The sequence below is a fragment of the Triturus cristatus genome, chromosome 12, assembly GCF_964204655.1.
Source record: "Triturus cristatus chromosome 12, aTriCri1.1, whole genome shotgun sequence".
NCBI classification, from domain to species: domain Eukaryota; kingdom Metazoa; phylum Chordata; class Amphibia; order Caudata; family Salamandridae; genus Triturus; species Triturus cristatus.
Genome location: NC_140595.1, coordinates 833,234,748 through 833,258,739, shown reverse-complemented (window position 1 = coordinate 833,258,739; position 23,992 = coordinate 833,234,748). Strand labels below are relative to the sequence as shown.

Sequence of the window (23,992 nt, the reverse complement as noted above, 5' to 3'; positions counted from 1 at the left end):
TAGTGCTAACTCATCCAGATTCCTGGAGCCACTGCAACTCCCCAGCCCCTGCCACTCCAAAGCCAGACAGTCAATCCACAAACAGGCAGAGGCACACAGAAAGGTTGAACAAGAAAATAGTCACTTTCTAAAGTGCTATTTTCAAACCATCCTTACTAAAAGATGTGTTATTTAGATTCTGAGTTCAAGGATACCAGACTCCAATTTTCTTACTCCTATGGGAAGATATGCTTGTAAAATGTTACAAAGCATTCCCTATTCTGTCCTATGGGCAAGATAGCCTTTCAATAGTGAAAAACGAAATTGGCAGTATTTCACTATCAGGACATGTTACACACACCAGTACATGTCCTGCCTTTCACATACACTGCACCATGCCCAGGGGGGGTACCTTGGGCCTTCCATAGGGGTGTCCTAGGTGCAAGGAAAGGGAAGGATAGGGCCTGGCAAGTGGGTGGACTTGCCAGGTCGACATGGCAGTTAACAAACTGCGCAAAGGCACTGTGGTGGCAGGCCTAAGACCTCTTTTTAGGTCTACACATGTGGGTGGCACAATCAGTGCTGCAAGCCCACTAGTAGCATTTGATTTACCAGCCCTGGCACACTCAGTGCACTTTACTAGGGACCTACTGGTAAATCAAATACGCCAATCATGGATAACCAATCACAATATCGATTTGCACAGAGAGCATTTGCACTTTAGCACTGATCAGCAGTGGTAAGTGCCCTGAGTCCTAAAGCCAACAACAGGTCAGAAAAAATAGGCGGAAGAAGCAAAAAGTTGGGGATAACCCTACAAAAAGGGCCATTTCCAACAGCGTCCTTGGATGTTTTTCTTGTACCCATCCTGCTGCCACACAGGTATTTCCTGTTGTTCAAGGTAGGCCAGGAACACTTTCATTTTACTGTGCTTTGGTAACAAACATGATGGCCACAGACCATCTTCAGAGGGTGGGAGTACATGTATTCCAGTACATCAACAACTGGCTGCTAAAGATGTGCTCACTGCAGATAGTTGTGGACCACCTCCGAATGATGTCCAAACTCCTGACTACGTCATTAGGTTATTCTATGAAGGCGCTGAAGTGTCACCTGAGCCCCAGCAAGTCTTAGACAACAGGATATGATCCCAATGTTTCAGGATCAATCCTGGGTCACGGTGAGGTTGGCTCGGACGCTTCTTAGCCTCCTGGCCTCGTGTGTACTCCTCACCCTGATCACTAGGTGACACAAGCATTGCCTTCAGTGGACCATTTGTGGATAGTCCTCTGAATCAAAATCTGCTATCCACTGGCCAAGAAGCTGCATCGCGGGCTCATTCCACCAGGCGTTAAGTCGCGACAGCTGCTTTGGTGCAAGAGGTGCCTGTTCTAGACATCTGCCAGGCTAAGACATGTGCGTCATCACACACATTCACAAAGCACTACTTCCTTGACAGTCATCTCCAGATGGAAGTCCACTTCGCCTACTTGGTTCTGCATGACTTTTTGTCTAGGTCCATTCCAAAACATTCCACCTTTGGGAGGTACTGCTTTGATATCTATTCTAAAGTGAGGAATCTGTGGTTAGACTTATCCATTAGAAGAACAAGTTACTTGCCTTTGGTAACACACTTTCTGGTGACACTCTATCTAACCCAGATTCCTCACCTACCCAACCTCCTTCCCATTTTGTGGAATAGTCTTTTTCCTTTAAGTATTCAGCATACTGGCCTTGATAGTTTGTATTGTGCTCCACGTTCGAGGGCCCAGGAGGAGAAAGACCCAAGAAACTGACGTCCGTGCACAGGAGTGGTCATTATATGTGGCTCTGCTCTCTCACGTCCAGGGTGGAATTGGAGTCAGCACAGAGCCATAAGGTGCCACCTACCAGAGCGTGGGAGCATTACTGGAAGACTTGATCCATTCTGCTGTGTGGGGATATTCTACAGGTGAGGAATCAGCCATTAGAGTATCAGTGAACTGTTGATGTTGCTCGTGTTCATATTGTATATTTCATTAGTCCACCTTCAAAGCCGCTTGTTAGCCAGATTGCCTGTAGTCAGTATATTTGGACAAGTGGACTGCAACATACAGTATTGTTCCACCAAGATTACTCTTGGAAGATAAACCCCTAAACTCTTCTGAAGCGGGTGTGGCTCACACACTACTCTCACTCGTTGCAGTTTGGAAATATGTAACTTGCAGGTTTTCAAGACACTCATAGTTCATAAAAGGCTGTCATGAAAAAGGATTATATAAGAAGTTTCTTTTGGGTAAAGGTGTAGTTAAAGTGATTTGGTTTTGTGAAATTAGATGTTCACAGTGCACATTTGAAGTTGTTTGTACAGATTACAGCATCATTCGACCCACTATTACTACTGTGAAGTACTGTCCAGTTAAACACAGCAGTCTTAAAATACAAATTCTGTTTCAAAGTCCTACTAGTGTCCCTATTGCTCTTTAGCAGTCCTGTCTACTAAGATTTGTTCTGCTCAGGTTAAGGGAAATTAAAGAACCTCTTTTCACACAACCAGCCTTACACTCAAACTGGATTGTCCCAAATTCTGGTCCCCTCTCACAGCTTGTGGCTCTTTTGGTGAAGTACTCGCACCAGTTTTTGACATATCTTACTACTGGACGCCATGGTGTTGGGCATTTTCATGTATTGAAATCCAGATTGCACTGGAGGCTCATCAGGATGTCTGGAAAACCAGTGGGACCAGGAGGCAGGGGATTAGGACTTCATGATTTACACGTGCAATGCTGCTATCAAACCTCCCTCATGATGGTGTCAAGCAACGAAAATGAAAAGGGAGTTCAATACTCTCACCCACAGACATGACAAACGTGGTAGCACTCATCGTGAGATAGCTTAAACCACACATCAATAAATTAATGGCACAAGACAAACTTGCAAAGGGAGCTGCTGTTCCATATCAATGTGCAGGATGGCAGGAGTGGAGTGCTGGCCTCCTAGACCTTAAATCTTTCCTGCCAGTGATCATGTGCAGCTGATAAAAGTTCAGCTCGATTTTCCTTGAAGTACACAAACAAGGCGCTATGAAATTATGGGTCTCAGACTCTTTAGCATTGCCTGCTGGTCTGCCAGAGAGGTAGAGGTCGTAGGCTCCACAACATTACCTGAGGGCTGTCCCCCTTTTGAGATCCTGCCTGCTCTGCAGATCATAGTAGGGTAACGTTTCAATCTTGTGCGGTGTTCGTGTAGGAGTACCTTGCCCTCACATTGTGATGGTGCCATTCTCAGTCCGATGTTTTTCTGTCACAGTTATGGCCGATTGGATTATGCTCATAAAATGGAAGAAAATGTGTCCTTGTATAGCCATGCCTCCTTGTTTGAATAATATTCAGATTAAAAAATGTGTCCTGCGAGATCCTGCTCAAGCATAGAGATTTGACAGATAGGACAGAAAGCCCCTGATGCAGAGCTAGGATCACAGGTGAATAAATTTTCGGTCCCATAGTTTTCTATTTTCCCATTATACCATACTTATTTTTATTAGAAATTTTTACTTAAAAGTTAGTCATTTCACTCCTGCCCCTTAGGCTGTGGGCACTGTCTCCGGTCGATCAAGCAGCCCAATAGACTTTGAAGGCTGCTAACTTAACCATTCTGGGCGATCTAAATTTACATCTAGATGATCCACATTGCACCAAGAGTCGGTCTCTTATTTCTGATCTAGAAGCCTTGAATATTTATCTGTGCAATTCAGGCCCAACCCATGTGGCGGGTCATCTGCTAGATCTGATTTTTTCGAATCTGGATCTTAACTGCGGCCCTGCGCTCCCTTATGTTGGTTGGACCACTTTGCCGTAGCTTTTTCTCTGAAGGTAGCTTCCTCTTCGCCAGCGACCACCCTGGTTGCTGATCAAACAAGAAGAAATTGGGCTAAACTGGATGTCTCGGCCCTTAATAACCGCCTAATGGAAAGTAAACCTTCTACTGAACTGATCACAATCTCCGATTTAGGTCCCTTCCATAACTGGATCACCTAAGCGGTTGAGGCCTGTCTCCCATTGACGAACAAGTGTGTAGTAAGTCAACTGCCCCCACCCCTTGGTTTTCTCCGGAGTTGAGAACGGAGAAATCTAAATGTAAATCTCTCGAAAGAGCCTGGAGGAAACATTATCATGAAGAAGACAAAGTAGCTTATAAAAAAGTTCTTAAGGAATATCACATCCTTTGCAAAGTGATTTGTGCCGAGTTCTTTACACTTCAAATCTCTCAGGCCCACAACTGCTCCAAAACACTTTTTAAAGTGGTCAAAGAATTATCTGGCGTAGACTGACTGTCATTCACTCCCCTCGCTCTCACGAGTGCTCACTGTGAAGACCTCGCCCTATATTTTAATGAGAAAATCAAACTAATTTACCCAGAATTGCTTGGCAAACACCCTCAATCTCCACTTCCGGAGGCCGGGTTACTTGGCACTTTACTCCAGGAGTCTGATGAACCTGGGCCACTTGACAATTCTCTCTCCTCCAAAAGATTGGATAGGTAGACCCCCCTGGAACCAAACTCCTTTGGCCATTTAGTGACAAACATGAAATCAGGGTCCCCTTGTGATGCTCTCCCTTTTCAGGTGATTAAAGAATAGGATGCATCCATTATCTCTACTTTTATGGATCTTCTGAACGCCTCTTTAAATAGGGGATTGTTCCTGGGGAATGGAAAAACGCCGTTGGTCCTTCCTCTCCTTAAAGAAGCAAATGCTGACCCTACCAAGCCATCCAACGTCAGGCCCATGTCACTGCTTCCGGTCTTTGTCAAAATCTTGGAAAAACATGTAAACAGCCAGTTGACCACGTTTGTGGAATCCCAGAATGTTCTACATGTTTCTCGGTCAGGCTTTAGAGCCATTTTTTCTACCGAATCTACTCCCCTGGAGTCACAGAAATAATAAGACTGAAACTGCACGCAGGTGAGATGGTAGCCCTTATTCTGTTAGACCGTCAGCGCTGCATTCAACACAGTGTCTCACCCCATGCTGTTAAAAGCCTTGCAAGGGGCGGGCATAACTGGTGTAGCTTTACAGTGGAGGGGCTCTTTTTTAGCCGATCGAACCTTTCAGGTTTTCTGGGTGGCAGTGAACTCTACATCCTATCCGTCCCCCTATGGAGTCCCTCAAGGGTCAGTGTTGAGCTCCCTTCTATTTAACATGTATTTTACTAATGGATGCCTGATCTTTAAGTCTGTACACAGAGGTAGCCCCAAATTCATCAACAGTCTTATATCAAGGTACACTCCCTCTTGCAACCTACGCTCAGCACATCTCCAGCAACTGACTACCCCTGCCTTTAAGTTAAAACGTCAGGGAGGACGTAGGTTTGCTTCCTTGGCCCCAAGATTGTGCAGCTCCTGCCCTCTGGAGATTCGGTCATGCACTGATCTTCTGAGCTTCAGGGAATGCTTAAGATATGGCTGTTTGTGCAAGCCTAAGAATAATTCTCTCCACTGGGTTCGGCAAATTCTAGATTTAGCGCCATGAAACCTACAGGTGTACGTGCGCTTTATAAATCCTTTATAACATTATGTTCTCCCCCTGGTTGATATTGTAGAAGAGGCGGGTCTTTCCCTCTTCTCGTATGCAGATGACACTCAGATCATTTTCTCCCTCTCCTCAATCAAGGGGCCGGAACCTACAGTTCTCCAATCGGGTCTATGCAAGGTTGCATCTTGGATGCAAGACAACTTGCTCAAACTGAATGGAGACAAGACTGAGTTTATGATCTGTGGGGTACTCAACATTGGCCCCCTGAATGGGGAGCACTGCCCCAGCAGGCACACCACGTCCATAACTTGGGTTTCATTATTGACGAGCATTTGTCTATGAACCAGCAAGTTACGTGGATTTCTGCTATCTGTTTCACCATTCTAAAATGGTTTTAAAAAATCATATGGATGGTCCCCCCCTATTCCCAGAAAACGGTAGTCCATGCCCTTATTACTTCTAGGCTGGATTATAGCAGTGCTTGGTACTTTGGCTTAAATAAAGACTTACTCCGAAGAATCCAGGTGGTACAGAACGCGGCGGCCAGATTGTGTCGGGTGCTGAAGTTTTCATCTGTCACCAGCTTCCTTCGTGGCCTTCATTGGTTGTCGATGGTGACCCGCATTAAATTTAAAGCTCTCAGCTACATGTTCAAAATCAAAACTGGAGTGGTCCCCTTATACTTACAAAAGTTAGTGAAGCAGCATCAACCTTTGCGACTTCTTCACTCTACCCTTCAGATGAGGTTTTCGGTTCCGAAATTCAAACTCTCCCGCATGGGCGACCGGTCTTTCTCTTATTTGGGTTCTACCTTGTGGAATTCCCTTCCGTTTTCCCTTAGCAAGGAGAGCGACTACGCTCTTTTCCGCAAAAGTCTGAAAACCTGGCTATTCAACTCCTAAAAACTTCAGTTAACTCTGACCTGGCTGGTGCCGGGAAACCCCTAGGGGTATATGTGCGCCCTACAAATTCAAATAATAATAATAATATGTTATGGAAGACATCATCTGAGCCTCTTTCACCCTGCTGGGTCTCGCCTAGCAATACTCCAAAAGGAAAGTTATTGCAGGATGTCTGAGCCCACTAAGCTAATTTTAGCGTTCAGTAGGTAGAGACAACCTATGACCCCTCTAAGCTCCTTTTACTGTCCAGTAGGTAGAGACAGCCTATGACCCCTCTAAGCTCATTTTAGTGTCCAGTAGGTAGAGACAACCTATGACCCCTCTAAGCTCATTTTAGTGTCAAGAGACAACTTCTGACCCATCTAAGCTCCTTTTAAGGTCCTGTAGGTAGAGACAGCCTATGACCCCTCTAAGCTCATTTTAATGTCCAATAGGTAGAGACAACCTATAACCCCATCTAAGCTCATTTTAGTGTCAAGAGACCATCTATGACCCCTCTAAGCTCATTTTAGTGTCGAGTAGCTTGGAACAACTTTTTAAAGTAACACCTCTGTAGACCTTACCATGCTCTGTTGGTGGTGAAGAAGGAATCACTGGACGAATAAGAGTCAGCTTGAAGGTGGGAGGTGCCAGCTCATTCGCAGGATCCTTAATTTACTTCTAGGCGCTCTAAAAATACCAGGTGCCTGCGTTGGTGCTGTTCATCCTTATGACTGCAGTCAATGGGACATTTACTGACAAACTAATCTCTTATAGGTAACGAATGTAAAAGTATATAGATAAATCTGAAAAGTGTGTACCGCAGAGGTGACTGAAGTTTATATTTACTATATGAAAGTAGATGCTGAAGGAAGTAAAGTCCTGGTTTCCTGAGTCAGAAATATGAATGTGCGAAGTTTTCTTGCAGCCTTCATGATGTTCTGTGGAAAGCTTACAACTTTGAGAAAGCTGCAAGGTATTTGCAGTTATTTCCTGATTTTTATGCAAATATGGCAATTTGTTGCAATTATTCTTATTTAATTGTACAAAAATGGTTATACCCAAGATATGCTTCTTAGAAAACACTGCTTCTTTTTTGCAAAACGATTGTGCATAGAAAATCTCTGCAAAAGGTAAAGTTGGAGAAAAAATGTTTGCGTACATTTACCATTGTACACAGAGAAGCTCTGCAAAGGGTAAACTTGCTCAGAAAGTCTGCACACATTTGCCAGCTTGGATGAGTTTAGGGTAAAAATTACCTCTCTATATGATGAAAAATATTTTGTGCTGTGCAGATTTTTTTTTTACTTGAAATGTAACCTAGTAATCTTTGCAAAAGGGAACTTGGCCAGCGGAAAACCACTGCAGGCCTCTACTCAAGCTAGTGCATGACACCAAGTCACACTGAAAAGATGTTGCAGGCTGTAAAATTAGTTCTACCATTATAATGTTTTACTTTTTGGCGCTTAGAGTCCCTGTTAACTTGGCACTAGTGAGAGTTATTCGAAATATATTTTGGTCCTTAACATTTATTTTTCTCCCTCTTTATAGATGCTAAGATTGTCGAGAGTAGTAATGGCACAGTAGAAAGTCCGGCTGCTCCCTTCAGCCCCCCTGCTGAGTGCAACGAGAATCTGACGTCAACATCCCTCAACGGACAAATGGAAGCATACCCAGACATAGAGGACGAGGTGATCTGCACAGAGGAAGCTATTGAGAGGCTTCAGGTATAGTACAGTTCAATCTTGCATATCACTTGAGCAGGCTTATGGCCATGCATGCAGAACTGGCCAACCTGCATCAACTTCTGGAGCTCACAATACAAACTCTGCTGAAATCTGTTAGAGCTACTTAACCCTGGGTTGCATCCTATCTGTAGTGTATTGTGCCAGGATATTTCCACAGCCCACTCTCCTATTGACAGGATTAATCTTCTTAAGACCTATCCTTGTGGATTTCCTCACCACGTGGAATTTCCTGATGTCCGGCTGATAAAGAGACATACTTATTAGTATAACGATGAGCATTGTTCATAAAAATCACTTGTTGAGTCTGCTGCATGCTCTCTTGTACTTGTTTAAGTTGTAGGTCATATTTTAAGCTGCAGCACTACTCCTCTTCTGTTCCCGTTGCCCTTTATGTCTTAATTAGCCTTGTGAGTGTCTGTTTCTTTTTCTTTGTTTGCCGTTACTGACAGTTGTCAGGTTCCCACTAATCCCAGTCCCAATTTTAGTTTGCCAATTTTAAAACTGTAAGACAAAATAAGCATTATTAGATGCATTTCCTTCTGATGCTTCTACAAATAAAATTGTATCGTAATAGGGGTCTAGATAGTTCCTTTGTTGAGTGTGTTGCCTCTAATATCTTCTCCTGCAACCTTTATTCTTTTTTGTTGGGCATTTGCTTGGTCTATGCATGTGGATTTCTTTATTTATATTTTGTGATAAAGCTGGCCTACGTCTAAACCTCTTTATAGACTAGAGGCAACTACTCATTTAAATTGTTTAGATAGGATAAAGAATGAGCTAAATATATGTTCGAGGCATATGAGCTGCAGATTACACACTTGTGCATAGATCGCCATCTGGTGTTGGGCCCGGATGTTTGCAGTTTGTTTTTCCTCTTGGAAAGTCTTTGGAAGTCACGAGGACGGTGACTCCTCCTTTGGATCGTATTGCGCATGGGCTTCGGCTCCATCCTCATAGTTTTTTTCCGCCATCGGGCTCGAATGTAATCTTCGCGCTCCGGTTCCGAACAGCTTCCAGTTCGACGATCGACGCGCAATCCTCACCCCAATTCGCAGTATTGTTTCGATCGCGATCTACCCACTCGACGCGCCTCTCATCGGCAAGACCTTCGGTTCCAGTCGTCGACGGCGGGCTTCGGGCCTACCCAAGCTCCTGTCCTGGCTAAAGGAAAGGACTCCATTTAAAAAGTGCCCTTGATGTGGGTCCAAATTCCCCCACACCGATCTCCATGAGGTGTGCAACCTCTGACTCTCCCCTGAACACGAGGCTCGAGACTGTCCTGCGTGTAAATCCTTCCGGTCCAAGAAAACGATTCGGGACCGAAGAGCCAGAAGAACCATGGCACACTCCTCAAAGGCGATCCCGGACGACATCTTCTGGGAAGGGGTCGACGCTCCAGAACAACACACAGACGAGGGACTCGTCAGCGCATCCGAAGCCGACGATTCAGATGGGGAGGACATCACTCTGGCACAGAGGGTCATGAATACAACTCTACCCCCCCCTCCCCCCCCCCCCCCCCCCAACACACACACACCCTCACCGGCACCGAAAAAGACTTCGGTCACGCCTTCGGGCCTTATGAAGGCCAAAGACACTGCTTCCCACACCGCAACTTCGGGGCCGGTAAAAAAAACAATTAAGCCTTCAGGCGGCTCGGGCTCGAGCCAGCCCACCGTCGGAGCCGATAAACACTCTTCGGCACCGAAAAAGAAACCGGCCTCCATCTCGACACCGAGCCCCACACCGAAACACTCTGGGTCGAGACCCAGCTCCTCGGCACCGACCCCATCTTCGATACCGACAAAAGACCACCGGCACCGACACTTCGAAGCCGAAATCCATCTCGGCGCCTACTAAACAATCGGAGCCTTCCAAGCATGGTTCCAAACAACGAACCAGCACCGACCAGCCTAAGAAACCTACGGCCCCGACGGACCAACCAACCTCTCCAGAACTATTCGCACCGGATCCCTTACAAAAAACATTAACTAAGGATCCCAAAACTGGACATTTGATGCTCTCTATCAAAAAGAGACAGTTAGAGAAACCTGCTCCGCCTCCACCTCCAAAAAGGAAGGACTCTGCTACCTCCACTTTCAGACTACCTTCCCCATCTCCTCCACCTCCTCCACCTTCTCCACCCCCACCTCATCATTCCCCGACCCCATCCACGGATGATGATGATCAAGGGGATCCATACGATGACATAGGGGATGTGCCCCAAGATATACCTACAGGGGACCCCACTCCCACAGGATCCCCAGACCCATGGGACGATTATAATATCCCTGATGTCCCTAACGTCACACAAGACGATCTTTACCCTCCCAGACCTTCTCCACCAGAAGACTCCTTGGGGTTCAACCATTTACTGCAAAGGGCGGCACACTACCACGGGGTAGATTTACATACCGACCCAGTGGAGGAGGATTTCCTCCAAGATACATTTGACACCACACATAGGACCACCTCCATATTGCCTATGCTTAAGGGTGTTATAAAACATGCGCCGGAGGTCTTTAAGGACCCAGTCAGGGCCAGGGTTATTAAGCCGCGCATTGAGAAGAAATATAAAGCCGCCCCAACAGATCCCTCCTACATCAGAGGGCCAGCGCCACTAGATTCCTCGTGGTTTCCACAGCCCGGAAAAGGGCCAACTCCCAGACGTCAGGTGACGCACCACCACCTGACAAAGAGTCTAAACTCTTGGACGCATCAGGCAAGCGTACTGCATCTCAAGCGGCCAATATATGGCGTATCGCCAATACACAAGCACTACTAGCCAGGTATGACCGGGCCCATTATGACGAGCTAGAAGCCATAATGCACCATCTCCCTGATAAATACAAAGCTAGGGCCAATGAGCTAATTCAGGAGGGCAAAACAATTACTAATACCTCCATACGTTGTGCCTTAGATGCAGCAGACACAGCCTCTAGGGCTATCAATACTAGTGTCCTCCTCCGTCGCCATGCCTGGCTAAGGATATCAGGTTTTAAACCGGAGGTACAAGCCTCCATCCTCAACCATCCCTTTGACCAGGAACATCTGTTTGGCCCCAAAGTGGATGACGCCCTGGAGAAAATGAAAAAGGACACAGACACGGCAAAATCCATGGGAGCCTTACAATCTCACCCTCCCAGACGCTCCTTTCGCCGCTCTTCCTTTCGGAGCACATCCAGAGGCTACGCCTCAGACACCGCTTCCACTTAATACAAATCCCCTACTCAGTCCACCTTTACAAGGGATTACCAAAGAGGCGGCTACAGGGGCAACAATAAAAAAGGCAGAGGCAAAACAAACACCGCCCGCTCTGCCACCGCGCCTACCCAATGACTTCCCTCCACTTCCCCCAGACCATCACACTCCAGTCGGGGGCAGACTTCAACATTTCCTTCCAGTCTGGACTACCATCACCTCGGGCAAATTGGTGACGCAAATAATTCGGTCAGGCTACTGCCTAGAACTAATATCTACCCCCCCCCCCCCCAAACATTCCACCCAGACAACACCCAATGTCACCAGAACATCTACTGCTACTCAAGCAGGAGGTAATCTCCCTCCTAGGCAAAAAGGCAATAGAACACGTTCCTACCAACCAACAAAATATGGGGGTCTACTCCCTATATTTTCTCATACCAAAACGGGACGAGACTCTACGGCCCATCCTAGACCTTCGGCCCCTAAACAAATACATACACTCAGACCACTTTCATATGGTGACGCTTCAGCAGGTACTTTCCCAAAACGACTTCCTCACCACTTTGGACCTAAAAGACGCTTATTTCCACATTCCAGTGCACAACGCTCACAGGAAGTACCTCAGATTTGTAGTGGACGGCCAACACTACCAATTGAAAGTGCTCCCCTTCGGAGTCACAACCGCACCACGAGTATTCACCAAGTGCCTAGCAGTGGTGGCAGCACATCTGCGAAGACAACACATTTATGTCTTCCCATACCTAGACGACTGGTTGATAAAAGCCAGTTCATACAATCAGTGTGTACAACACACACACACCACGATCCAGCTACTTCACCAGCTGGGCTTCACGGTAAACCACGAAAGTCCCATCTACAACCATCACACATAAAACAATATCTAGGTGCCACTATAGACACCTCAAAAGGGCTCGCCTACCCCAATCCTGCCAGGATTGCAAGCATTCAGGCTCTACGCGCAAAATTCATAGCACAACACTCCCTTCCAGCTCTGGTGTTCATGCAACTAATAGGGATGATGGCCTCTTGCATCTTCATAGTACCTCACGTAAGACTCCAGATGCGTCCTCTCCAAGAGTGCTTAGCGCGCCAATGGAACCAGGCCCAGGGTCAATTAACAGATCTGGTGTTGGTAGACGGTCGTACCCATCGCTCTCTGCAGTGGTGCACCACCACAAACCTTTCCAAGGGTCGACCGTTCCTGGACCCGGTTCCCCAGATAGTACTAACAACAGACGCATCGCTCTCCGGCTGGGGAGCTCATCTATTACATCTCACCATGCAAGGCAAATGGACACCTCAACAGAAGGTACTCCATATCAACCACCTGGAGTTACTAGCAATCTTCCTAGCCCTAAAATCCTTTTAGACACAAATTTCGGGCAAAGCAGTCCTAATCCGCACAGACATGACAGCCATGTATTATATTCAAAAACAAGGCGGCACACACTCTCCACAGCTCTCTCAATTAGCACAGAGCATATGGAGATGGGCCATACCCCAGAAGATCTTTCTCCTAGCCCAACATGTCCCAGGAGTACAAAACACTATAGCATATCTACTCAGCAGACAAACACAACAACTCCACGAGTGGGAACTTCACCCACAAGTTCTTCAACCATACTTTCAAATGTGGGGGCATCCACAGATAGACCTCTTCGCCACCCACGAAAACATAAAATGCCCAAGCTTCGCCGCCAGATACCCACACCCATTGTCCAAAGGCAATGCGATATGGATGAACTGGTCAGGCAGATTTGCGTACGCTTTTCCGCCTCTCCCACTCATTCCACTAGTGGTGTGCAAACTACAATAGCACTCCCTCATACAAATATTAGTAGCGCCAACTTGGGCCAGACAACCGTGGTACACCACACTGCTGGAATTATCTGTAGTACCGCATCAAAAATTACACCTCTCTCCACACCTCTTAACCCAGAACCATGGAGAGATCAGACACCTGGACCCCGCTCAGCTCAACCTTGCGATCTGGCTCCTGAAATCCTAGAATTCGGGTATCTAAATCTTCCCACTGACTGTATGAACGTCATCAAAGAAGCTAGGCGCCCTACCACTAGAGCGTGCTACCCCGCCAAGTGGAAACGTTTTGTTGTCTATTGTCATAACAACACCATTGATCCCCTAGATGTCTCCGTTCAACACATCATAGGCTACTTAATCCACCTACAAAGGTGCAATCTAGCCTATACGTCCATTCGACTACACCTCGCAGCCATAGCAGCTTGCCTACAAAACAGGCAACATCTCTCACTCTTTAGAGTACCTGCCATTAAAGCCTTCATGGAAGGCCTTAAAAGAATAATTCCCCCCAGAGTGCCACCCTCACCTGAGTGGAACTTAAATATCGTTCTCACCAGACTAATGGGACCTCCTTTTGAACCACTACACAAATGTGAACTTCAATTCTTAACATGGAAAACCGCTTTCCTTGTAGCAATCACTTCCCTCAGAAGGGTCAGTGAGATACAAGCACTCACCATTCAAGAACCTTTTCTGCAAATGCACCATAACAAGGTTGTTCTCCGTACTAATCCAAAATTCCTCCCTAAAGTCATTTCTCCCTTTCACCTAAACCAATCTGTGAAAGTGCCCGTATTCTTCTCGCAACCACAGACCGTTTCAGAAAAAGCTCTCCACACATTAGATGTCAAACGAGCCTTACTCTACTACATCGAGAGAACACAACCTTTCCGTAAGACCAAACAACTGTTTGTCTCTTTCTCTCCACCACACAAGGGCAACCCCATCTCCAAGTCGGGGATAGCTAGGTGGATTGTCCAATGCATTCAGATTTGCTACCATAAAGCAAAACGAACGCTATCCGTTCCCCCTAAAGCCCATTCTACACGTAAAATAGGGGCTTCAATGGCTTTTCTAGGAAACATCCCATTAGATGTTATCTGCAAAGCAGCTACATGGTCAACACCGCACACTTTCACCAAACACTATTGTGTAGATGTGCAAACTAAGCAACAAGCTTGTGTGGGCCAGGCTGTTCTCAAAACATTATTTCAAACCACTGCAACAGATACGGGTGGTCGCCGCTAAAGGTGGGTACTGCTATATAATCTGTGCACAAGTGTGTAATCTGCTGCTCATATGCCTCGAACGGAATATGCTACTTACCAGTATGCATCTGTTCTTGGCATGTAGAGCTGCAGATCTACACATGCCCACCCGCCTCCCCGGCTACCTTTATCTGTTCCAGTTTATATTATTTATATAACACACACATGGGCATCTTCACTGTTATTACTACGCTCCATCTTTCCCTGCTGGCGAAAAACAATCTGAGGATGGAGCCGAAGCCCATGCGCAATACGATCCAAAGGAGGAGTCACCGACCTCGTGACTTCCAAAGACTTTCTAAGAGGAAAAACAAACTGCAAACATCCGGGCCCAACACCAGACGGCGATCTATGCACAAGTGTGTAGATCTGCAGCTCTACATGCCAAGAACAGATGCATACTGGTAAGTAGCATATTCCTTTTATAAAACCAAGAACACAGTTATTGCACATTCTAGTACTCCTTCATGGCTGGGGTTTGATTCTTCAGTAGTTTTCTAAGAAATGTAAAAAAAGGTGTTTACATTGCCTCATATTAGGGCAACTCCTGCTCGCTGGTTCCTTTCTTTTCGCACCTTCATGCACAGATCACTGCTTAATCCTAACTTTTTCCTCCTCGTTAAGTGAGTTTTTTCTCCAACTTATAATTTTTTCTAGTTTGTAGGGGCTATGCCCCCTCCTAAAAGTACAGAGTTTAGGCCTTGTAGAGACCGTCTTTAACAGATGTCTGTGACAGATATCTAAGGGGTTTGTCTCTAGTGTTTGGTGCACAGCTCTTAAGTCCGAAGAGCTGATTGCACAACTGGTCTCAGTGAACCTTGAGTTTCTGGGTCTGTTGGCAGTGTCTCAACAGACGGAGGTTTTAAGAGAGGTCATACTGCGAGTTCTCTGCATCCTTCCAGCTGCCTCTGGCATGCCATCGTGCCCCAGTGATCCACGGTAACCTCCAGTTGGGTACCACCGGTGGGTCCACCCTCTATTCCATCTATTACTCCAGAATCTGTCTGAGGTTCAAGTCCAACATGGGAGCCAGCTTCCAATCCCGCATCAAAATCCACACTGGACCCTGTGACATAGACGCAGACGGCGTCAGAGGAGAACTTACTTATATTCAACTCTGGGCCGAATCCATTTCTGGCTTGACCGAGGTCTCATCTCAATTATATACCAATGTACCCGTTTCCAGTTCAGTCCTTTTCAGATAGAATTATGCCTCTATCTCAGGGATGTATGCCAGCACTCTACCAACTTTTAGGTTGAGACTCTGACCAGAGCCAACCAGCCTTTGCGGATGAGAATAGTGATGAAGAGGAGTATGTCCCCAATATTATGTGGTCGACAACTTATATCTACATGTACAAGATGGCAGTAGGCTGAACACTTTCCCCAGATACTAGATTGTGTTCTTCCCTCGGACCACCGAGAGAAGACAGCATGCCTCCTTCGCCATGGTGATGAGATGCGTAGTGAAAGTTTTGGACTTGCAATTGCGTACTATGGAAGTCAAAACCAATCTTCTAACAGAGAGGTTTTAGAACCGGGGCGAATTTTACCAGTCTTTACTCCCATTGAATGAGGCCCTGACCGACACACTTATGAGTACTTAGTAAAAGCTCTGTTCCTTTGGCAGGTTTCCAGAAGCCACAGCAGTTTGGTGGTTCAAGCTTCGACCAGTAAGATGAACCCCAATTCTTATCCCATGACTTCTCCTGACAGAGTTGAAACCCTTTGAGACCTTTGGGAAGTGGATGTTTTCCTTAGTCGGCCTTGTCCTTCTGCCAGTCAATGGCCGCTCCTTAATGGGACGATATACCCATGCTTTATAGGACATGGTTGGTGAGATCTTGCCAGCAGTCACAAAGGAATTTCGGGCCATTTACACACAAACCATCGAGGATGGTCAGGATTCCGCAAAATACATTATCGACTCTGAGCTGGACACTGCTGACTGATTGGGCAGAGCAGTTGGCGCTAACATGGTGCTTTAGTGGCACACTTGGATGCAATGCACTTGCTTTTCTGGAGACATGTAAGCCTCTTTAATAGACACAAAGTTTGATGGCTCTCACCTGTTTAGTGAGAAGACTGATTTGGCATTGAAACGCTTTGTAGAAAGCCGAGCCACAACGCATTCCCTAGTCTTTTCTAACCCCTCATGGCAGTCACCATACTAGTTTCACCCTTTTCGAGTCTACTCCAAGGGCCACCGCCCCGCAGCAAGCACCTCAGTTCTTTTAGGGTCAAGGGTGCGGATCAGACAGACAATACCCAGGCAATCACGGGCAGAGAACTTCACAGCCCCTCGTCCCTTCGGCGTCCACCTTAAGTCCGTTTTCGTTTGCCTTAGCGGCACACACCCATCCTGTGGGAGGAAGGTTCAGATACTTCCTCCAAGAGTGGCAAACATATACCATCTTACAACTGGGTGCTCCAGATTGTCCAACGAGTCTGTACCCTGCCATTCTTTTTCGACCCACCACATTTTCCACCCACATCGAACATCTCTCAGAGGAGCACCTGTCCATTTAGCTCCAAGGGATGCAGGCTGTTTTGGCCAAAGGAGCCATAGAGAGGGTTCTGGGCCAGAAAATAGGGATTGGCTGTTACTCCTGTTATTTTCTCATAATAAAGGAGGATGGCGGCTTTCGTCCCAGCTTAGATTTCTGCCATTTGAATATCTTCTTGCGGAAGGACAAATTTATGGTGGCCCAAGTTCTCCAGTAGGGGATTGCCATGTATAGTCGTAAGCACTGAATAGTCCCGCCCAAGTGCAGGGACCCTGAAGGACTTTTTCCAATATATTTTCTTAAGTATAGATGTTTGCCTATCTTCAGGAAGGCCTGCAGAGACAGGCCTGCAGAGTCACTTAAGAAAGAATCATATTATGGAGCCTATAGGAGTAGACTACACCGGCCAAATTCTTCATCTTGTAGTTTAAAAAGATGCCAGATTACCTGTCCATGCATATACATGCATGATGTCTTTGTAAAACAATACAAATGTCTTTCAAAGACACATTTTTTAATAGCATAGAGATAAAGGCGCGCAGGACAGTGTAGCCCCATAGGCTGCCATTATAAAAGATGAAAATAGAGAGTGTGTCTTTAAGAACCCAGGGACCTCCAGTATCCCATCATGCTCAGCGAGAGGCAGTTGCGATGGTTCTTTTTTCTGGCTCCTGCTCACAGGACCTAGTAGCACTGAACTCAGCCTTTCTAAGGCTTCTCTCTGCAAAAATCACCAGTGAATTTTATTGATAACTACTTTAGTCAACATTTTTCAGCGCTTCCTTGCATTTTGTGCAATTTTCTGACAGGAATTAGATGTTTTTGTCTTTAAAAAGGCCATCTTTATTTGACAAATGCCCTTCCTGTGGGAGAAAGAAAGCTAAGACAGCCCCCCCCCGATGTCTGTATTTGTCTTCCAGTAAGTAAGTCATCTTCCTCAAGATTGTCATCACTGCAGGAAGTTTCCAGGCGAACCCTTCGAGACAGGGAGAATATTTGCCTTCAGGGCATGGAAGAACAGCGCAGGCAGCAGAAACAGTCTGCAAGTGACCCTTCAGAGCAAGTAGGGGGTCAGTCCTCTACCAGGGCTCTGTCATCAACCTCCAATGGACGTGTAACATACCAAAAGAGGTTTCCAGTTCAAAAACAGCATCATTCCCCGTCAAGGGCATCGATGTTGAGACAAGGTACAGCACTGACCTGTTTTCCTTCAAGAACTTGATCGACGTCGAGAAAGAGAACAAGATCGACGTCAGGGTAGGTCGACGCCGAAGACTCAGTCGCCGTCGCCACATAACCGCAGATCGCCATCGAGGAGCAGGTCGATGTTAAGAAGTAGTTTGTCATCGAAGAGGCACCGGCGATCGACGTCGAGGAGCAGATCAATGTCGAGGCATCACAGGCGGTAGAGGTCGAGGAGCATGTCGATATCTAGGACACACCAAAGGAAGAGGAGCCCTATTTCTTAATCACCGGGGTCTTACTTTTCCAGGATGTACTCTCCATCTACACCTATAATCCATCTACACCTATAATCTTGTTAGCCTCTCCTCCACTGCCTTCAGCGCCAATTCCAACTGCGCAAAACACTTCTTAAGGATCCACCTCGTCCAAGGCCAAAATCGCGTTCCAGAACGAGCCATCATTCTCACCACAGCCACCATAGGTCACAACATTTGTCATCAAGACAACCTCATCATCACAGTCGGTTACATAGATCCAGATCACCATCACTCCAGGTATTAGTGCACTGCATCTACAGGATGCTACTCGTTCACCCTTAGAGACTCTCCACCACCTAGAGTCTCCCAGGTAGACAATATTACAACCTTTCATGAGGCCTTAGTGAGAAGAGTGGCAAAATGTAATATCTAAATGTCAGTGCCTACACCTTCGACATTAGTGATATTCGAGATGCTTCACCAATGCACAGCGTCCAGAAGACTCCTTCCTTTAGTACCAGGCCTCTTAGAACTGGCTAGGGAACCCTGTTTGACACCAGCCTCAGCCAAGTCTGCTCTGTAGAGGCCACGAAAGAAGTACAGACCTCCTGAGCAGGATCCACTCTTCCTGCGTTAGGACCCTCCTCCAGACTCTGTAGTCATACTAGCAGCAAAGAAACACTACGCTACTACTCCCTTCTCCTCAGTTCCACCAGATAAGGAGAGCAAGAAGTTGGATTTGGTAGGCCACAAAGCATGTGGCACTGCTGCAACTTACTTTAAAGCAGCAAGTGTACCTGTCCTTCTCGGACGAAATGACAGGGCATTGTGGGAATCTGTCCAGAAGTTTGCCGAAGATTTGCCCAGAGACAACAACAGATCAGAAATCTGCCATTTTCTGATTCTACCCTATCTGGCAGCCACACGGACGATGAAATGGCTTGATGAAAGCTGATTAGACACCCTTAAGGCGGTTGGCCTAGAGAGGCCCAAGGAACAAATACAAATCATTTTGGCCTTACCAGAGGCAATGCTACCCTCAGAGGGTAACCTCTCCATGGTATCAAGGGCAACAAGAGCAGCAACTACCCTATACCCAGCAGCAAAGAAAACCTAAAGGAAGAGCCTTGCAACGGCCAGCAGAAGGCGAAAGCTTACCTCAGGCACAAAACCTTCAATTGTTCCTTCCCCCTCTTCCGTTACCAACTCCGGTAGGGGAAAGTATTTTGCATTTTCTGGCAGAGTGGCAAGAAATAACAAAAGACGCCTGGGTACAGAATATTGTTTGGCATGGATACTATCTCAAGTTCACAAGCCCTCCTCTGACCCGTACCACCAAAGCCATCCATCACCATCTGAAGATGCTTAGATCAGAAGTCAACATCTTGCGGTGGAGGCTCTTCCTCACCATCACCAGTGAGCAGGCATATATTCTAATTCAGACCCATTCTCGACATGAAATTCGCCAACAATTGGATTCACCAGGAAAAGTTCTAGATGCTGGTCTTACATCAAATCTAATCCCAATTCCATCAAGGGGATTGGCTCTGCTCCATCGATCTCCAAGATGCTTATTTTCACATCCCAATTGCAAAGAAGCATCGGAAATTCTTGAGGTTTGTGGTGGGGCAGTACCACTATCAATACCACGTACTACTGTTTGGTTTAAAATCAGCACCCAGGACATTCTCGAAATGCATGGCAGTCGTGGCTTCCCACCTCAGGAAACACTGAATCTACGTCTATACATATCTAGGCAAGTTCAACTTTTCAAGAAGCACAGCTTCATTTCAACTGGACATGCGATCTCCCCCTACGCTTGGGGCTTCATGTCAATCACAGCAAGTCTCAACAAATCCCGGTTCAGACCTTGCATTATCTGGGAGCCTCCATCTACAATGTTCAAGCAAAAGTGTGTCCTTCGGAGGAGAGACGCTTATCAATCCTTTTTAAATGCCTTTCTTATGACCGCATCTCATCCCAAGGTAAGGACTGTCTCATCCCTCAGTTCGATGACCTCCTGCATCTTCCACACTCTGAATGCCTATCAGAACATGCGATCTCTCCAAGAATGCCCTGAGGACCAGTGGGCGAAGCTAACTGGCAATTGGGACGGCAGGATCGAACTGTCCCTCCATACAAAACATTCCCTCAGATGGTGGTGTTCCCCTGCCAATCTGCTTCAAGGAATGCCTTTTCACCAAAAGAGTGCTTCTCAGACCATACTGACAGATGTATCACTGCAGGGGTAGGGAGCACACATGGATCATCTACAACTTCAAGGCATGTGGTCACCGAAGGAGATGTCATATCACATCAACCTAGTCGAGCTCGGGCAGTCCATTTAGGGCTCAAAATCTTCCGTCCATCATTTAAGTCATAGACCCTGCTTGTTCAGACGGACAATACGACCACAATGTACTACCTCAACAAGCAGGGGGGGGACGAGGTCCAGGCCGTTGTCACTAGAATCCCAGGCAATATAGAAATGATTGATCGCCCGAAACCTACAATTCTGGGCAACTCGCCTTCCAGGTGTTCAAAATGCAGAGGCAGATGCCCTCAGCAGAGTTTTGCAGGAAACCACAAATGGGTCTTGCACGACGACGTCTTTCAGCACGTCTTAGGACTGTGGGTCATGCCCACCATTGACTTTTTCGCCTCTAGGTACTACCAACCAGGGACACTTGGGAAATGTCCTATGGTTCGAAGGATCCAGCATATTTCTTTACGCCTTTCCACTGATTCCCCTGATCCCAAAGGTCCTAATCAAGCTGTCCCACTCCAAAGCTAAGATAATCCTTATAGCTCCAGAGTGGCCACGTCAGTGGTAGTTTCCGACATGCTTCATCAGTCACAGTATCCACATCTCAAGCTCCCATGCAAACTAGACCCGCTGACAAAATCTGGAGGATAGATGGTACACCCCAATCTCTCCTCCTTGAACTTGATTGCGTGAATTCTGAGCTAGTGCAATACGGGCATTTGAACCGGTCACAAGACTGCATAGAGATACTAAAGGAGGACAAGGTACCGTCCACCCGGTCTGCATATACCTTGAAGTGGAAGAGATATTGCATCTGGTATTCCCCCTAAAGGGTGGATCCTACAACTTGCCAAGATGTCATTCTTCCATACATACTATATCTTGCAAACTCTGGTCTGCAATTCTCTTCCATAAAAGTTCACTTGGCAGCTCTTACTGCATACAGGAAATGTCCTTCACAAACTTTTTTTTTCAAAATCCCTGTCATGAAGGATTTCCTAGAGGGTTTGAAGAAGGTTTTTCTTCCCATTAGGTACCCTTCCCCTCCATGGGAGCTTAATATAGTCCTTGCATGCCTTATGCAGGTCCCCTTCGAGCCCATACACAAGGCATCTCTCTAACACCTGTCTTGGAAAACTGCTTTTATGTAGCAATGACACCAGCATGCAGGGTTACCGAGATCCAAGCCTTATGTTCTGATGTACCACACACATTCTCACAGTCTTCCAAAGTGGTTATGAGGACTCACCCGAAATTCCTCCCTAAGGTTTTTTCGGATTTCCATGTTAACCAAACCGTTTTATTACCCCCATTCTTTCAAAACCTCTTTATTCCAACGGAGAGAACACTTCATTCTCTAAATGTAAGCAGGGTTTTAAAGTTTTATCTTAATAAAATATGAGACCTCCGCAGATCAGACCAACATTTTTTTAATTATGGTCTAGTTTGTACAAGTCTATCCACTTCCAAACTGTCCATTTGGAGATGGATTGTTTCTTGCATTTTGTTATGCCATCAAAAAGAAAAGCTAATAAAACACTCGCTGCCAGACCTAAAGCACATTCCACTAGGGGTAAAGCAGCCACTTCTTCCTTAATGAGGAATATCTCATTGCAGACATTTGCAAGGCAGCTACATGGAGGTCTGTTCACACATTCACCAAGCATTAGGGCCTGGAGCCTGTTGCTAGGACAGATGCTCAAGTAGGGCAGGCCTCCCTCAGAAATCTATTTGGTTACAGGGCTACCATAGTACACTTGCTGTCTTTTCCACTGCTTTAAGTAGGGATAGGCTTGCTACTCTATTCAGTGTTTATGACTATACTTGGAAATCCCCTACCAGAGAAGGAATAGTTTCTTACCTGCAATTCCAGTTCTCTGGCAGGGGAATTACAATGATAGTCATTAGCAACCCTCCATCCTTCCCGGTGGAGTAGACAGAAGTTTTCATGGGACCTATACATATCATTACTCACGTTAAGAACTAGGGCAACTGCCTCTCGCTGAGCATGATGGGATACTGGAGGTCCCTGGGTACTTATAGGCACAACCTCTATTTTCAACTCTTATAATGGCAGCCTGTGGGGCTACACTGTCCTGCACGCCTTAATCTCTATTAAAAAAGGGTTTGTGAAAGACATTTGTGTTGATTTACAAAGACATCATGCATTTATATGCATTAAAAGTTCTCCTGGCACCTTTTTTAACTCCAAGATGTAGAATTTGGCCACTGTAGCCGACTCCTATAGGCTGCATAATATGTTTCTTTCTTAAGTAACTCTGCAGGCCTTCCCGAAGAAAGGCAAACATCTACATTTAAGAAAATTTATTGGAAAAAGTGCTCCGTGGTCCCCGCACGTGGGCGGGATTATTCAGCGCTGGTTACTGTCATGGAAATTCCCCTAAAAGAGAACTCGAGTTACAGGTAAGAAACTATTCTTTCTGCCGCCTGCCCTGGATCCAGCGTACCTAATGGTAGTTTTGGATCTGCTGGTTGCTTACACTGATGTATACATCCTGCAGTCCCACAGATGCTGCCTGACTTCAAGGTGGACCAGGGGCATTTTTAATTTGATGTGCACCCCTTCGACCTCACCAGTTCACCTCCCATGTTTATGAAAGTGATGGCTGTGGACACAACCTACCTTCGGAGGTTGGGAATACCAGTTTACTCCTGCGTCCATAACTGGCTGTTGAAGGTCAGCTCGCCATAGTCCGTTCTAGATGACAGCAAACCTCTTGACATTGTTGGGGTTCACGAGCAACGGGCCAAAGTTACATCTGACTCCTTTGCAGAGACTCCCTTTCATCAAAGCCATCCAAGATACAGTCCAGTTTCAGAACTTTCCTGCACCACAATAAGACCAGGACATCCGGGCTATGACTCCGATGTTTCTGCCTCTGTCCTAGATCTCGGCTAGAGTGGCTCTGAGACAACTGGGTGTCTTGGCATCCTGAATCCCGCTTGTGGATTACACCAGTTGACCATTTGAGGGATCCTCAGTGGAACCTCAAGTCTTAGTGGAGCAGCACCTGGAACGCCTATCTGATTTCCTTCAGGTTTTGAAGGAGATTTCAAACCTGCAGTGGTGGCGCAACCACAATTGGACAAGTGGCAGTTCCCGCACCCTGCCACACTCAGAGCTGACACTGGTGGCATGTGGAGGTCACCTGGTAAAGGTGGAGATCACAGGACTCAGGCACTGAAGGTCTTCCTAATGTCCATCTGAGGGAGGCTGATTCAGGTGCTCACAGACAACACCACTGCCATGTGGTACTGCAACAAGCAGAGCGTGGTGGGGTCCTGGGTGCCCAGCCAAGAGGCACTTCATCTCTGGAGCTGG

At 46.4% G+C, this 23,992-nt stretch overlaps 1 protein-coding gene across 2 annotated transcripts in view; it reads left to right on the top strand.

Moving 5' to 3' along the window:
* KIF1C (kinesin family member 1C) overlaps positions 1–23,992 on the top strand; it is a 949,797-nt gene that overhangs the window by 568,318 nt on the left and 357,487 nt on the right. For both annotated transcript variants that reach the window (XM_085638138.1, XM_085638139.1), the window contains exon 13: positions 7,924–8,099. In XM_085638138.1, the coding sequence (XP_085494264.1) occupies positions 7,924–8,099 (176 nt within the window). The remainder of the gene's footprint in view (positions 1–7,923; positions 8,100–23,992) is intronic.